The following is a 16210-nucleotide window of genomic DNA, read 5'->3' as shown; positions in this document are numbered from 1 at the left end:
GTTTGACCACCACAGGGCTAAAATGCCATTAAGACTTAGACTGTAGCAATACATAACAATCATAGCCCTGTAGTTCAACCTGGCAATAAAAAAGCTAATTTATTTTATCAGAGATTTAAATAAATGTGATGAACTCCTCTCTCAACAGGAGCTGTAACACCACTCTCACTAAAAATACCACGTCCCTGCATATTTTCAAAATCAGATAAAAAACTTGTGACAAATCTTGTGTATGTATTGTGGGTGCTATTTTGGAGTGTTCACGTGTGTTTGTGTGTCCATATAATACTGCTCACTGTTCCTGAGACCATTCTGATTTTTCTGTCATATCTTCATTCTTAGCCTCTTTTCTTCTGTCATCTGGCTCGTAGGCTCAGCAAGAAGAAAGTGATTAATAGGGCAGTCTCCACTGTTAGCATTGGGGTTTGTTTAACAACTTGAGAGCTGGAATTTTCTTCTGGACAAAAATTATTGCTGCTTAGGTAAATTCAGTTGAAAATAGTGTTTAAAACAGACCTATGCATTTAATAAGGATATTTTTGAAAATCTGTGAAAGAAATATTTAGACTTCAGACAGTTATCATTTCCAAGTATATGCCAGAGGAAAGCTTCAGCTTATCCCATTATAAAGTGATAAAGCAGCATCTGATGGCAGCAGCTTCTGTGATAAAATGATCATGGCAGCACTGAGAACGAATCTAATAAGGGAATTGATCTGTAGATTCCAATTCTGGTAGAGCCAACACTGATCAACATAAATGTCAATAAGAAGATCTCACTGAGGTCTGCCTAATTCCTTTAGATTATTTTGGGGCATAGTCAGAAAGTGAATGTGAAAATGGATTTTAAACTGTAGGAATCACAAAGACAACGACTGATGTTATGCTGTGCTACCAGGAACGTCACTGACTGTCATTGTATGAGCAATTTAGCATCATGTTGAAATTAGTGAGTAGCTTTTAATCATATAAGGATTAATAATGCAGTGACTGTTGCAGAAGTGAGAATTTTCCCTTCTGTTTTTATATTAAAGTATTTCTTAAATACAGTGAGATAATAAAAACCAGCCCACCTTTTTACTGCTGATAGCATGTGTAGGGCATGCCAGAAAAGATTAATGGTATAGCTCTTCCTTGTTGCAGGACTTCAGGATAAAGTTGTTTGCTAGACTCACTCTGACAGTGCTGAAGTGTTAAAAACAAAGTGGTTTTGTTTGTGGATAGTGCAACAACAGGAGGTGTGAGGATGTGCAGGATGTGCCTTTCACTCTTTGCTGTTGCCACAATTCACAGCACCTACAGGCCCTCATTTAGCACAGTGGAATTGACACACTAAGTAGTATTAGATCAATGGGAAGACATTTAGAAAGATAGAAGACAAAATACAAATATGTACTTAATAAGAGGCTTGACTTCTGCACAACACTACTCACACAGCATGGCTGTTTCACCATACTCCAAGGAGTCTTCCATTTCCAAGCTCGTTGAAAGCATTTTTTCATTAATTATTCACGTTCTGAGTAGCTGATTACTGGGTCATTGATGTAAACTGTTGACTTTACGGTAATTACAAACCACAGGGAACTTTATACATGCATTTTCCTAAGAAACTAAATTAGCTCATTTTCATATTAATGCAATATTTACAGACCCCTACCATAGTGCTATTAAAATGAGAACTTTGGAATCTCAGTGTAAGTCTATCAGGGAAAACACTGATAGACTTACAAAATGAAAACTGGGATCAGAGGGGATTACTTTGTGTCTTTCAATGTAACTTTTATTTAAAGCAGTTTATAAAAATTAATAAAACTAAGGATTTGAAACAGGAGTAATTTTAGCCTTACATTAATGTTGTCAACTCTCTGAAGAATACAGAAAGATTATGCTATTTGTGTTTATACATCAAATGCCTGCTTAATAATCCCAATTTATACCTTAGAATATAAATTTCCAGCCTTTGGAGTTACTTTGGGTCTGATTAATTGAGTTTTGCCATCTCTGGATGGCTCAATAGTAATAGAGAGCTGCAAGCTTGGAAGCTCTGCAGCAGACACAAATGAAACTTTGTTTTACTTTTTGTGGTGGAATTGCCTTGTTAGCAGATTTTTCTGATTTTTTTAGCACCCTAATCTTCCATACAAATGATTTAAGTATCGTGCCCTGGTACTTTGTCTTGGATGTTGCCTTAATCTCAGAAAACTCACCCAGGGGATTTGCCAGCAAAACTGACAAACCACTGTTGATTCCAGGGTTGGATTTAAAGTCTAGCATCTTCTGTAAAGGTTTTTTAGAAAAGTAGGGCTTGTAGGAGGGAAAAACAACAAAACAGATGGAAAATATCAAATTAGAACTTTCATGGAAGTATTGTTATTAGATTAATGGAACATTCAAATCCACAAACTTCACTTGAAATTAAGGACTAGCTGAAAACTTCCTTTTTTTTTTTTTTTTTTTTTAATTTTGTACTAAGAACTCATTTAGCTTATTGAAATGCATTTGAAAGTTAATCCTTTAATATTCATTTATGTACAACACTTCCTCCTATCACCACTGAGCAATACTGCATGTTTGTGATTGTTTCCTGTATCTTAAAGAGCTAGGGGTAGGATCAATAAAACTCTCCAACTCTTTGCTCAGACCACTGTAAGAGTTATCCTGGGGCTCACCTTTCAGTGTGTTAACCCTTTCCTCCCCCCAGAATTAAATACAACCAGCTGAGGTGGTGGTGTCCTGTTGTAAGAGCTGTTGAGAGCCCTTGCAGCAGCATATGGAGCAAGCTGAGTTAATGTCAGGCAGGCCCTAAGACAGAACAGAATTTGAAATGTGAATGTACCTGCTCATACTAAATAACGTTGTAAGGTATAAGACTTCTGAGCTGCTTTGCCTCTTCCAGACTGTGTAATGTTCCATGCTTTTTGTCAAATATCAAGTGTCTTCACTAACAGCTTGCTCTGTTGGAAATGGCACCTGCAGCAACAGAGAAATTTAAAAAATAGCTTAGTGTGGTGCATTAGCTTTGCAACCAGAAGCTGGATGTTCTTGCCTGCACAGAGCCAGATTAATAACTTTTAGAGGTCTAAGTGATGAACATCTAATTACTTTACATAAGGGAGGAGTATTTTAAACAAAGGGTGTTAGTTTCTCACTCTGGTTTTAGCCCCAACCCTGTAAATGGTTAAACGTGGCCCAACATTAAGAGAGAGAATAACTTTCATAGAACTGTAGACTGGTTTGTGTTGGAAGGGACCTAAAAGCTCATCTCATTCCAACCTCCCTGCCATGGTCATGGATGCCACTCACTAGACCTGGTTTTCATTTACTACAAAGTTCACAGTGGTAGCCATGAAGTTCTGCTTACAGGAAATGAATAGTAGGAAAGTAGGACATAATTATGAATTTTCTATTAAATATATGGCTTCCAGAGCTGAAAAAAAATGATTATACTTTTGTTTTTGTGATATCAATTGTATGCAATAAAACATCAGGAATTGCTGTATGTGCACAGTGTACAATTGCAAGTACATTTCCTATGTTAGTGATTATTAGAATTAAATAAAATGGAAGCATCTTCTTGCACCTTTCACTTTTGCTTCATATTTGGCTATTTTTTTTGTTGACAACCACTTGTTCTGCTCTCTTCAGAAGGCAGAATTTCCATATATCAAAAGCATATATGTTGCAAACTCTTATTTGTCTAAAGGCAAAATTGGTTTCTACTTTCAGAGGTTTTATTATTTTTTCCTTAACTATACTTAATTTTCTCCTTAATTCCAGAATATTTAGTGAATGAGAAGTTCACACTTTGTATTTTGAACAGTGCATGTTCTACTCTAGGTAACTTTTGGTGGGATAGGTGAGAGGTGTTCTCATTTCCAGCTGAACCTCCCCTCTGAAACGTATCTAAGGGCTACAAAAATCAAAATTTTGTTTAATGAAAGATTATACTTCTACATAAACTAATAATATGTCAATATCTTGCCTAATAATATCTTTTCCTTCTGTGGCCTGCTGTCTTTATGTTGAAATGGAAATGTAAAGGTTTTCCCCACCAGCCCAATTTCAAAGGCTGGGGTATAGAGGGAAGCAGGCCAGAGTGTGCCTGGTCAGGTTTGTGATGCCCTGAAAAATGGCAGAGACAGGAGAGGGCCACAGACACCAAACAAACATTTACAGCTCTGGCAAGGAGCAGCAGGATGAAAATGTCTCCTTGGTACCTAGAGAGAGAATTTTTTTCCTGTGAATGATGGGCTTTGGCTCATGTGAGAAAAGCAAAGCCAATTGATTTAATAGCAATTAACTCATCCAATATTGGAGAGCTGTGTACTCTTTGGCATAATTCATTGAAAATTGTTCTGGCAATGCTGCAGACCATTAGATGTTTCAAAAAGGAGATGGGAACTGATAGATATTCTGCAGAGATAGAGGCAAGAGGCACAATGGTTAGGGGAGTCTCTGTAATATTGCCTCATGCCAGAAGGTAGTGGCCTTTTTTATCTTCCTAGAAAGTCTTAATAAGAATGCTGCTGGGGGAGGGGGAACTGGCCTGCTGGCTGATGGATTGGTTATCTGCCTCCCAGATAATTGTATTTCCTATTGCACTTGATATAATAGGTTTCCACCTAAATTATCAATTACTTTGTTTTTATTTTTCATGTGGGTTATGGGAGTTAATCTTGACATTGAATCACAAAGAGCACGGCCTGTTCTGCATCAATCCCTCACCTGTTCACAGGTGAGGGAGGAGCTTTGCTGCTGTTGGTCACAGGCATCTGCAGAGAGGCCCCCTCTGTTCTGCCCTGGCCTCTCAGTACCCACTTTCTGGATGACAAGGGTCCAGTCGAACTAAGATGTAACAAACTTTGTAGTCCACACCTGCCCTGTAGTATTCAGGACAGGGTAATTTCCAAGAAAGTTGGCCCAGTCCATGCTGTATTCAGTTCCATATGGATTTTCAGGTCTGCACTCCAGTGATCCTGATGTTTTTCTGTTTCCAGAGGGACCCAGGTGCTCCCCAGCACCTCTAAGTATTGCTCATTTTCCCCTTATCATTATATAGGGCACCAACAAATGGGGCAGATCACTTGGATTTATAGTCGTAACTCCTCAGTTTCATATTTAAGTATTCATTTAAACTGATGTGATCTCTTCTGTGGAAATCATTCTGTGCAGTGGCCTGCCTTTTGTTGCACTGTCTCATGATAGCATCAACAGTGATTTTAATACTGTACAATTTTCAAGGCAGCAGTAACTCCTTGATCTAGTTATGTGACTGTCATCTGAAAATAACCGTAAAGGACACAGTACATTTTGTGTATCTGAGAAGAAATCAGAATGAAGATACATAGTTAGCACAATCTGTTACTTGATTTTAAGTGCATCATTAATGAGTTTTTTTAGCAAATACTAGAGTTTTCCCCATTTTTAAATTAGACAATGGAGAAGGAAAAAGAAAAATAATGAAAGAGAAACATATTTTTCATATGCTTTTCTTTTGTAATTGGATGACTTGCTTCAGTGCTGTGTGATTATATTTAATTAATGACCTCAAACTTTATTATGCTGTTTGTTAATGCTAGTCATTGTGCCGGCCACCTCTGTTAGTTTATTTGCATATGTGTGGGGAGGAATATTCCCAGTGTGATGATCTCATTTGATACAGAAATATAATCACATTATACATCTCGAGAACACACTTTCCTTCTTTGTTAATCATTTTAGTCTGCTGATTTGGCTTTGGTACTGCAGTTTTATGGAGTCATTGAGTTTAACAGTGGCAAAGGTAACTCAAACACAGCATGACCCCCGTGCAGCCCAGCCCCTCTGGTCACTGAGCCACTGGGGAGGGACCCCCAGAACCCTGAGCTGTTTCCAGCTGGGCTATGATTGATCACTCGTCAAAAATTGTTTCTGATTCCTGCCTGTTCCAGCTGGGCTGACCTCTGCTCTTATGCCTGACACTGATTCTGTACTCTGTAAGTAACACTAAATTCCATTGGATGACATTGTAGGGGAATACTTTTTTTCCCTTACTGAAATGTGTAAATGTTGCCATTTAAGTAATAAGTATTTTTAAATGCCTTTCTGGAAAAATGGGAAGACAATATTACAACTGTAAAATTCCTTTAGCACTACTTCTAGGATCCTTTTTTTCTGGGAAAATACATTTTTACTTAACAAATGTTCATCCATCTCAGATGTCCCCAGTCATCATCTCCAATGCACAGATCTGACTATTGTAACTTCCACTAAAATAGCTCAGATGACTTGTATCCCTGGAGAAAGTAACTAATTTGTCTGCAAACCACTTGTTCATAGCACCAGTGACTGTTGGTTCTGAGAACAGTGGAATTCTCTGGTGGCTCAGTGATGCAGTTGGAATTATTGTCAAGAGGAACAAGTGTACAAAGTCAGTAAATCTGTGACTTTGGGCAGGTATTTTACCTGGAGTTTAAATCTTTAACAAGCACCTGACAGTAATACCAATAGTAGAACTTTGAAAGGTGCATGCCGAATAACCAGGCATCACTGATGCTAAAAAACACATAGCCTGGATGTAGTTAATATTTATAATGAAACATATCTTGGGAACTGAGTGCTTGCAGCATTTTAATCTATTCAGCAATTTATTGGACAATATATATTTATACAGAGTACTGATCATTGAAAATATTTTTCATAATCTCTCTGCAACAAACAGTACCTCCTTAATAAACCTGGATGAATATGTAACTCTTGAGAAATGACTCCCAAATTTATAATAAGTAGTTTTTAAAAATATTTCCTATATTGTGGGGAATAGAAGCCTGAAGCAGAGCATGCAGATAACCGAGGCTGTAGGAATGGCTGCCTGCTTTGTTCTCTAGCAGATTAATTTCTGCAGTGGGTACCCAGAGAGCAGGCTGGGGAGTAGCAGGGTGTAAGATACGGTGTGAGTCACATTTCAGAGCCCTGCAAAGAGCTGCTGCTACAGTGTGTGGAGGGTTTTCTGGCTACAGACTCTTGTTCTCTCTTTGGCCAGTCTTTTTGGATGGACAGGGTGATGGGGCACTCACACTGCCTTGACAAATCTCCGTGGTTTGCAATCCCTCAGAGTCCCCTGGCAAAGCACCTGGCAGGGTCTGCACCATTTGTTCCTCCAAGTAGAGGGGGTAAATGTGCTCTCTTAGGTTGCAAGCCTGGAGAATTAATGGGAAAATGAAAAGAGCCTGATCCAAAGTTCTTTTTTCTTGGTTTTTACTTTTTTTAGTCCATTTTCATTGATTTCAATGGACCGTGAGTCTGATCCATACTGCCTGTTACATGGTGTGTTGGCCCAGGACTAACAAGACTGCAGAAATTTCTTCTTTTGAAGTCATTGGCCAAGGCATTCACATAAATCATGGATTTTATTGAAACTGCAATTAAAACAAATCAGGCTTAATGCAGACTGAAAGCCCTAGAATTAGTGTACAGGTGAACATGGAGGGAAAGGCACAAGCTTAGCCATCCTTCCAAGCAAAACTGAGAGAAGAACTGTGTATATAATCAAACAGCATGTGAATATTAATGCACAAAATCCTCTGAGTCCCCAGTTCCCTGATGCAATTATTTTCTATTCACATTAATTGTTCCTAACAGATGACATTAATGACTTTGAGTTAAAATGTGTGCAGAGGAGGCCTTCAGCAGATCAATGCTGGTTAAAAATAGGGTCACTTTTGCAATCATTCAAGCAAGGTGTAACAGCTCGTAAATAAAACAACATTAACATGTTGATTGATTTATAAATGTTAATTCTGTAGTTCATTTTTATGCTTTTTTCCTGAAACCTGTCAAACTCTATGGATAATGGTGGGACTCATATTCATTTGTTGTTGTTGTTGTGTGTGAAGTAATGATAAGTTGCAAAGCAGTGACTAGAAGAAAAAGTAGAGTTTTTTGGATGAAGAATGATCTGTCCTCCAGACAGGAAGTCTTGGACAAAGTAAGCACAAAGAACAACATTTCAAATTAGAACAAATCCTCTTTTACCTCAGGCTCTTCATTATCCTTGAAATTTAACAGCAGAGTTTGGAATTTTAAAAATGCTGATCTGCTGCATATCTGTCAAATGCTTATGCTTTGCTCCTTCCCTTCTGCCCCCCCCAGAAACTCCATTCACGCATCTTGGACCTCTCATCTGGGGATTTGCTTTCAGAAGTTGAACGAAACAGAAGCCTGGTGCAAGCTCGAAGTGCTGATGCTCACGTGAGTGTTTGTGCTGCCCTTGTACCCTTCATCTGGAACCTCCTCTTTGCCTCTCAAGTCTGGTGTCAGGAAAGAGCCATAAAGCTGATCTCTGAATTGAAACACTGTTGAGGCAGATAACAATACTTTTACTTCCTTCTGTTCTCTGAAATTCAATATTGTGTCCTCGGTTGATATAGTGAGCAGATAGTGTCACTGTGTGCAAAAAAAGCATAAATCTTAGCAATGTCCCTGATACACCTTTTTGAGTATTGATTACATCTCAGAATCTCTGAGAAATGGTCAAGGAGCTTTTTATTAAAGCCCATGCCCCGTATTATTCATCCCATTTTTATGATATATTATGTATGAACTTTTAAAAATTCATGGGCTCTGCATTTTTTTTTTCAGACGGAGTGAGCTTTGTGCTTATTTGGCAAAACGTTCTCCAGCGTGGCTTTCATGTTTCATTGTCAAAGAGAAAAGTAGCTTAAAAAACAAAAATCACGTACAGGGAAACAAAGAGTACAAGAACAGAACATTGAACCTGCATGTGCCTTTGATCTTGAAGTATAGTAGTGTCAACAAAAATGTAATCTCCCTCGTAATACCTACTTTAATGAAAAGGCATTGTTTCAAAGGTTCACAAAAATGCTAACAACCCTTTGCCTTATATTTAATTAAGCCTTCAGGTTAAGTTGCTCTAATATAGAGTTTTGTGTCTTTAATGGTCTGATTATTTCAATTTTCTCTGATTTCTAGTGAAAATTACATTTTTAAACTGTAATACTACATTCAGGCCTTTTTACTCTAATTTCATTAAAGGTAATGACTAAAGAGTCATGATTACAAAAAATTAAAATTTCACCATGTCAGTTAATAGACCTATATGCAAGTTAAATGTATTTAATTAATGCATCATAAACATGCTATTCGAAGTACTTTCTTGGATAATTTAGAGAATAAAGGCAAATTGCAGGGGAAAACTCCACTCTTAAGTGATCTGAATGCAGTCTAGAAATTGAGTAGATGCCCTACTTCATAATCTGGAGTGGCATGATATTTTTTGCACATTTTCTCCTCTCTTAAAGATGATTACAGTAATATACTGTTCTTTAGCTTTGCTTAGATAGCTCCATTTTTCCCCTGCTGGAACTGTAGGACCAAAAGCCTTTCTCCTCTCTTAGGTACAAAGGAAACAAAGTGAGAGGATGGAGAGGCTCTCAGACTAGCTGAAGATGACAGGAAGGCCACACTTGTCACTGTGCTGTGATCTCTTTCCTCCTACAGGAGATTCTTAAAGCAGAGGATTTACAGGCATCTATCCCTTGAATGCTGTGATGGCTGGGACACAGCCCAGAGTAAGGGGCAGGAATTCCATGAGATGTTTTCCCAATGTCAGAGCCGAAATGCAGAGGAATAGCCAGAACAAGCAGGTGCTGCCATTGGCCTCTGTACAGTCACCCTCACCAGTAGTGACACCACAGCAGCTGAGGAAGCTGATGGCAGAGGGTTCCCCAGGGGTACCACAATGTCAGAAATAAAGACTAATTTGTCTCAACAAAGTGAGAGAGTCTGATTCAGAGCCAAAAACACAGGCATCAGCCTGCCTTTGATGCTGAAAGATGTCTTCTTCCCAGAGCCACTGGATTTAAAGGCTGTTCTGCCTGCATCCGTTTGACTTCCTAGGAGAACATGTACCAGTAATTCCCAGAGGTGAAATGTGTTCTTGGTGCCTCTGAATGATTTTCCCATTCATAGGTTTTGCCTGTGACAAAGAATAATGATTTGCCCTGTAGTTAGGTTTGTCAGAAGCAGAACATTATGATGTCAGTTGAGCGATGAACATCTGTGCTGATGAACTCCTCAGCAGTAAAAATTCTACTCTCTCCCATTCAGCTGAAAAAAGGTTCAACCCCAGTAATAGTAAATGGGAGGAACGTGGGGAATAAATGGAAGAAATTAGCAGAAGGCCAAAAAGCATGTCAGTGCATGCGAAGTGCCTACAAACTGTGTTGTTCCAGAGACTTCCATGAAGAAGCTGTGTCTATGGCATACACAGCCTTGATAATTGTTTTATGGATTCAATAACTTTAGATTTCTTGTTTCTTCCTGACTGTAAAGGTAAATTCTCCATTTAAGCAAAATTCATTTGAGGTATATCTACATACAAAAATCAATAAATAATGTTTCAGTTTGCCTTAATGAAATCCAAAGGGAAGTTTTATGAATCAGAGGCACAGAATCATAGATTCACTTTGGATGGAAAAGCCCTTTATGATTAAGATCATCAAATCCAGCCTTTCAGCCACCACTGGGTGGAAAGGTCCCTTAAGATCATTGAGTCCAACCATTAACCCAGCAGTGCCAATCCCACCACTAAACCATGCCCCCAAGTGCCACATCGACACAGCTTTTAAATCCCCAGGGGTGGTGACTCAACCACTTCCCTGCTCCATTGCTTGACAACTCTTTTAGTGAAGGAATTTTTCCTAATATCCAATCTAAACATCCCCTGGCCCAACCTGAGGCTGTTTCCTTTTGTCCTATCAGTTTCTGCTTGGGAGAAGAGACTGACCCCCACCTCATTACAACCTCTTTTCATGTAGTCATGTCTGGTGTTCCTGGTAATTAAAAAGATGTCTGATTCTGTAAGGAAACTGAAGAATAGTGCAAGCACTTAACACTAAAGAAGCTCTAATGCTGTTAGGCTCAAGAGTATTAGTTTGAAAACAAATTAAAGGCATCCTAGCTACTCCTACAGAGGTTTAATATTTTACCTAAAGTGCTATCTACTCTTCATTACTCTCTTCCTCAAAGCTGGCACTTAGTCACAGTCAGCTGAAATTGCATTTGGAGAGGGGTGATAACTACACAAGTACTAAAGGCAGCCATAAAGTGTCAATAAATTGCATAAGCAAGAGGCTTCAGCTGTCTGCGAGCGACACGAAGATGGATTGTCCTACGTCAGAGAGTTTCTTCGACAAAGCTTTGAACTAGATAGGAAACCAAAATTAGACTGTAATGGAGAGATTCCATTCTCAGTGGACATTCTGCTCGGGATACTAAATTAATTTACCTTGTCCAGGGTGTGCAGCCTCATCTGTTACATTGTGGGGCTATAATGCAGTTGTCAAGATGTACTTGTATTCTTATAACTTTGTTTTCTGTATCTTACCGGCACACGCTGCTTATGTATGAAGCATAATTCAAATAGACTCAGAATAATCTTTACCATAAGAGCAGAATACTAGTTGAAGAATAAAGAAGAAAACATTGAGGATTGTGGATTTTTTTTCCCCCGACAAATGAAATTGTTAGCAATTTTTAATTTAGTTCTGTGTATTAAATTCACCAGATGCTAAATCACATAATAGGAAGCTGTAACTGGCTTACTTGCCTTTTCTTTGCCATTCTTAATCAAGGGGAAGTTAAATGATTTTCTACCCATAAGGTACCTCTATTTCTTCTCATATTTTAGGAATGCCAGCAGAATGTGAAATCCAGCATACCTGTCTTGAAATGCCAGAGTCAATTAAATATGACAGGTTCTAGCTGCCTGTATCCCCGGAGCAGCTGCAGTAGCAGTGAACTCTCCCTCTCAAGTGCTTGCAGTGAATATTCCAGTGGTTCCTCCTACACTTGGAATGATGGAAAGACAAGTAAAAGGGTAAATCAAATTACTTTTGTACACGTGTTAGTTTAAGTCAATCTGAAAAAAGATTAATTGAAAAGCTGCCTTCAGAAGTTTTTTTACTTTCCTCTCTTTTATATTGAAAACAGTTGTCACTAAACTGTTACCCCCCCATTTAATTTTTTTAATGATTCCTTTATCACTCCAGCTTGCTTACAGTCTCCTCATTTGTTCTGACATTTTTTCTACCTTTCATAGTCCAAGCTGCTCTTCTTCTTTATCTTAATCCTTCCATTCATATTGTTCTTCCCACAGGTTTTTAATGCACCGCAGCCTTCACACCACTGTGAAATCCTTTATTAAAAAATTATTTTCTTTAAATGGCAAAGAGTGGAATGTAATGCCCTTATGCAACTCCTGTATCTCTTTACCAAAATGGAACACTTTTATTGACAATTACTTTGTGATTTTTATTTTATTTTGACAGTCATCCATGAGATGGGATAAAAGAATAAGCATTGGTTCTTCACTCCCAAGCAACCTCTCAAGCCCTGCAGATGATCTACCTCCAACTCGTATCAAGGAAAACCATATCTTAGAAGGGCTGAAGAAATTGCAGAAGCAAAAGATATTTCTTGAACCACCTTCAGTAATATCAAAATGGGGTTACAAAGATTGCATGAACTCCAACGAAGGAATATATTCCCCTGGAATTAAATGTGGCAGCCATAGTGAACAAACCCATTGTAAGCCAATGGAAATGGGAAGTATTTGCATTGAACACAACAAAACTTTCTCTTATGATTCAGATTCACATGATGACGCAGATGATGACTCTTCATCCTTACTGTTGCCACAGGAAGTACCAAGCAAAGACTGCAGGACCTCTTGTAGCAAATTAACTCATAGCATTTCTGACAGTCTCTTTGACTGGGATCCTAAAAGGAAACATTTGCCAGAAAGAAGTTCATTTTTTAATTCAAAGGAAAGACCTGAAAAATTGACTAGTTTTGTCAGTGGATTTCAGGCAGAAGTAAAATCATGCACCAGAGCAAAGCTGCCTGAATTGCAGTTAAATCAAAGCCATTCTAATATGGGCTGGAAGGACTTTAATTTTCAGCTTTCAGATACTGATGACAATGAAGTCTTGGATGAATTGCATATAGAAAGCAGTGATGAGAAAAGTCCATCAGATTTATTATCAACTCCCTTTCCTGAGAGGTACACAAAGACCTCTGACTTGCTCAAAGTCACGGAGAATTCTCAGTTTGTATCTACTGACAAAGAAGAGAACCAGATACCTGTTCACTCAGACATTAGGCCGAAGACATGTAATTTCATTAAACAACAAAAGGTTATAAAAAAGACCTCTTCTGAAGAGTGCATTACAGTAATATATGATGCTAAGGATGGTGAGCCAATTGAATTCAGCTCACATCAAACTGGAGTTGTCACTGTAACAAGAAATGAGATTTCAATCAACCAGCCACAGACTACGTCCAGTGTAGAATACACTGAACTTATACCTCAGGGAAGAACTGATTTGCAGCCACGACCCAATGCTAGAAACTACACTGCTTTAGAAAGACAGGAAGATGAAACTGGGAAAAATACTCTTGAAGATAATACAGGGAATAAAAATGCAGTTGTCCCCTTGACCTGCAGTGAATCTTCACGCTGTGGAAGAGTGACACAGCAAAATACTTCACGACAAAAACTAGTGAAGCCAGTGTATGATGCATCATGCAAGGTCAATTCAAGCTCCACTGTGCATGCAGGAATCAATCAAAAGCCAAATGTAACTAAAATACCCAGCAGAAGTAAATTTTCTCCCCAAAAAACTGTGATGACTGAGAGTGGGGAGGCACCTGTAGCTCTGGCAGTGGGCCCCACAGCCCTTGAGAAATCACCTGCTCTGCCACCTGTAAAGCTTTCAAGATTCAAAAAGGCCCAAAGCCCACCTCGTCATTTTGACTCTAAAGTCGACTTTCAGGTTCCAAAGCCCCCTGCCCACCCCCTGCCTGACTTGAAACGTCCAGGCAGAGGAGATGGGTCAAAGTATCCAAAGAGTCAGAGTCTAGCATCACCACTGTTGCCTCAGCACCTTATAGAGCCCAGTAGCTATGGAGAACCTCCAACCAGAGACTTTCATTGTGATTTAGCTGCTGTAGAAGCCCGGTCTCCATCCCCACCCCTTCCTCCAGGCAGGTCAACATCCTTGTTGATTCGGCCTAATTATGCTAATTCTCCACCTCTAGCAGTAAAGTTAGGAGGAGCTCGTCCCACTGAAACAGCAAAAAATATACTGAAATCATCTCCATTAAAAGGAACTGTGAACTCTGGCTTTCATAATCAATCTAGTCATGAAATGCAAGCAAAAAATGTATCTTCTGGGGCCAAAATTGAATTATCTTACCTTCAAGAAAATGCAGAAGGAATTATGCAAAATAAATGCACATCTCAGCAATCCCACAGTGCATGCCAAGGACTTTCCAAAGTTTCCACAAAGCAAGTCTGCCCAAAAAACCCTAATCAGCTGGGTCTCCACAGAAATCGTGAATATTCCAGCACAGATTTTCAGACAGCCAGGTCCTTCTCGCTATGTTGTCCGTCATTGGAAACAACTTCTTCACAAGACACATATTCCAGCAAAAACAATATTTCCAGTGACAGTGGTGTGGATCAGCTACAAAAGATGCCAAACATTCTCCCCACAACTCCTCAATGTCATACAACAAGCACAAGTGAGCCTTTGCTATCTCAGGTAAACAATTTCCCCTCAACACTGTTGCATGCCGGTGATGCTGCACATGCTCCTCAAAACTCTAATGAGAGAGGAATGAAAACCCGTCTCCCTGTGGGACTGAAATTATTTGTCAAATCTCCCCAGCTTCTCCGCAAGAGCTCTACTGTACCAGGGAAGCAGGAAAAAGACAGTATAAATGCAGCCTCCAAAAGTAATGTGAGTTCCAGTAAGTACAAGCAAACTGAGTCTGTGTGTGTAACCACCAAAGGTGCAATGGATGCGGAATTAAAGGACTCCAAGTCTGATACTGAAGTTAAAAATAATTGTGCTGTGGGACTTAGTATGGATACAGCATCCGCTCATTCACATGAAAACTGCAGCTTGGTGGTAGACAGAGAAGATGGATTAGAAAACAAATTAGTTAAGAGGTCTGTTTCTTCTGGCAACAAGTCACACTTGAAGCCAGCTCTGGGCATGAATGGAGCAAAAGCTCGTAGTCAGAGTTTCAGCATTCACACAGGGGAGAAGCCATCTGCCCCTGTGACAGAAGGTCCTGGGAAAGTACGGACTCAGATTATTACAAACACTTCTGACAGAGGGAATTCTCTAACAAGGCAGAACTCAGCCATGGAAGGGCTTCAAATCAAGGCTATTTCTGGGTCAGCAGTGACACCAGAGACTCTTTTATATACTACTAAACCCACAGAAAATTCTTATCCTAGACAAGGCTCTCTTGGAAATATGACCAGTTGCAATAGCCAGCATGGAAGCCCAAGCAAACTGCCCTTCAGATCATCTCAAAAAGTAGACCAGTTTCACCATGCTTCAAAATGTGATGGAAACAAACCCTCTTCTCAGAAAGATGCATGCAGTCTATCTGTGCAGAGTGAGAAAAGCACTGAAAGCTTTAAGCACGAAGCTCAAGGTAAAAAAAGTGTTCTGTCAGCAGAATTGGAGTTAGAAGCCTCAGCTGCTGTATCTTCCCAACAAATTTTGTCCTTCCAAAGCTTTGATGGAGTAAAGTGTCCTCATAAACTGGAAGCAACAAAGTCCCGAAGACAGCAAATGTCTTTAAAATTATCAGAAACCTCTGAGAAGGTTAATGATCTTTTGAGTTCACCATCTCTGCAGCCTACAATAGAGGAGAAAGTCATGTTATGCATTCAAGAAAATGTGCAAAAGGGTCAGGGACAAACCAAATCTCCCACTGTGGAGACTAAACAAAAGACTGGACCTTCTATAGCCAGTTGGTTTGGCTTCCGAAAGAGTAAGCTCCCAGCACTGAGTAGCAGGAAAACTGATGTTCCTAAAACTAAAGTGGAAAAAAAGGATGCAAAAGTTTCAGGATTTGGAATTAAGCAGGCAAAATTAGAGAGAAGAAAAGAAAAAAAGAAAACTGAACAACACTGTGAAATAGAAAATGAAATTAACAGGAAAACAGACAATGGTGACATTTTAGCCATGGAGAGCAAATTTATGAAGCCTTCCCAGGACCCTCCTGGTGAGATTGAGTGTGAACAAGTCAGAGGTTCCACCACAGCTGCCTACTCACCAAAAGACAGTTTTATGAGAGAGCTTTTAAACAGGTAAAACTCCAGAGCACAATTTGGGATGTGCTGATGT

The 16210-nt window shown here is 39.3% G+C and overlaps 1 protein-coding gene across 1 annotated transcript in view; it reads left to right on the top strand.

Moving 5' to 3' along the window:
* Positions 1-16210, top strand: part of NCKAP5 (NCK associated protein 5) — a 334856-nt gene that overhangs the window by 264194 nt on the left and 54452 nt on the right. The window contains exons 10-11 of the mRNA XM_069021208.1: positions 8130-8228; positions 12329-16173. Of these exons, the coding sequence (XP_068877309.1) occupies positions 8130-8228; positions 12329-16173 (3944 nt within the window). The remainder of the gene's footprint in view (positions 1-8129; positions 8229-12328; positions 16174-16210) is intronic.

The sequence above is a fragment of the Aphelocoma coerulescens genome, chromosome 7, assembly GCF_041296385.1.
Source record: "Aphelocoma coerulescens isolate FSJ_1873_10779 chromosome 7, UR_Acoe_1.0, whole genome shotgun sequence".
NCBI classification, from domain to species: domain Eukaryota; kingdom Metazoa; phylum Chordata; class Aves; order Passeriformes; family Corvidae; genus Aphelocoma; species Aphelocoma coerulescens.
Note: the sequence above shows the minus strand (reverse complement) of the source record. Positions and strands in the feature narration are given on the sequence as shown.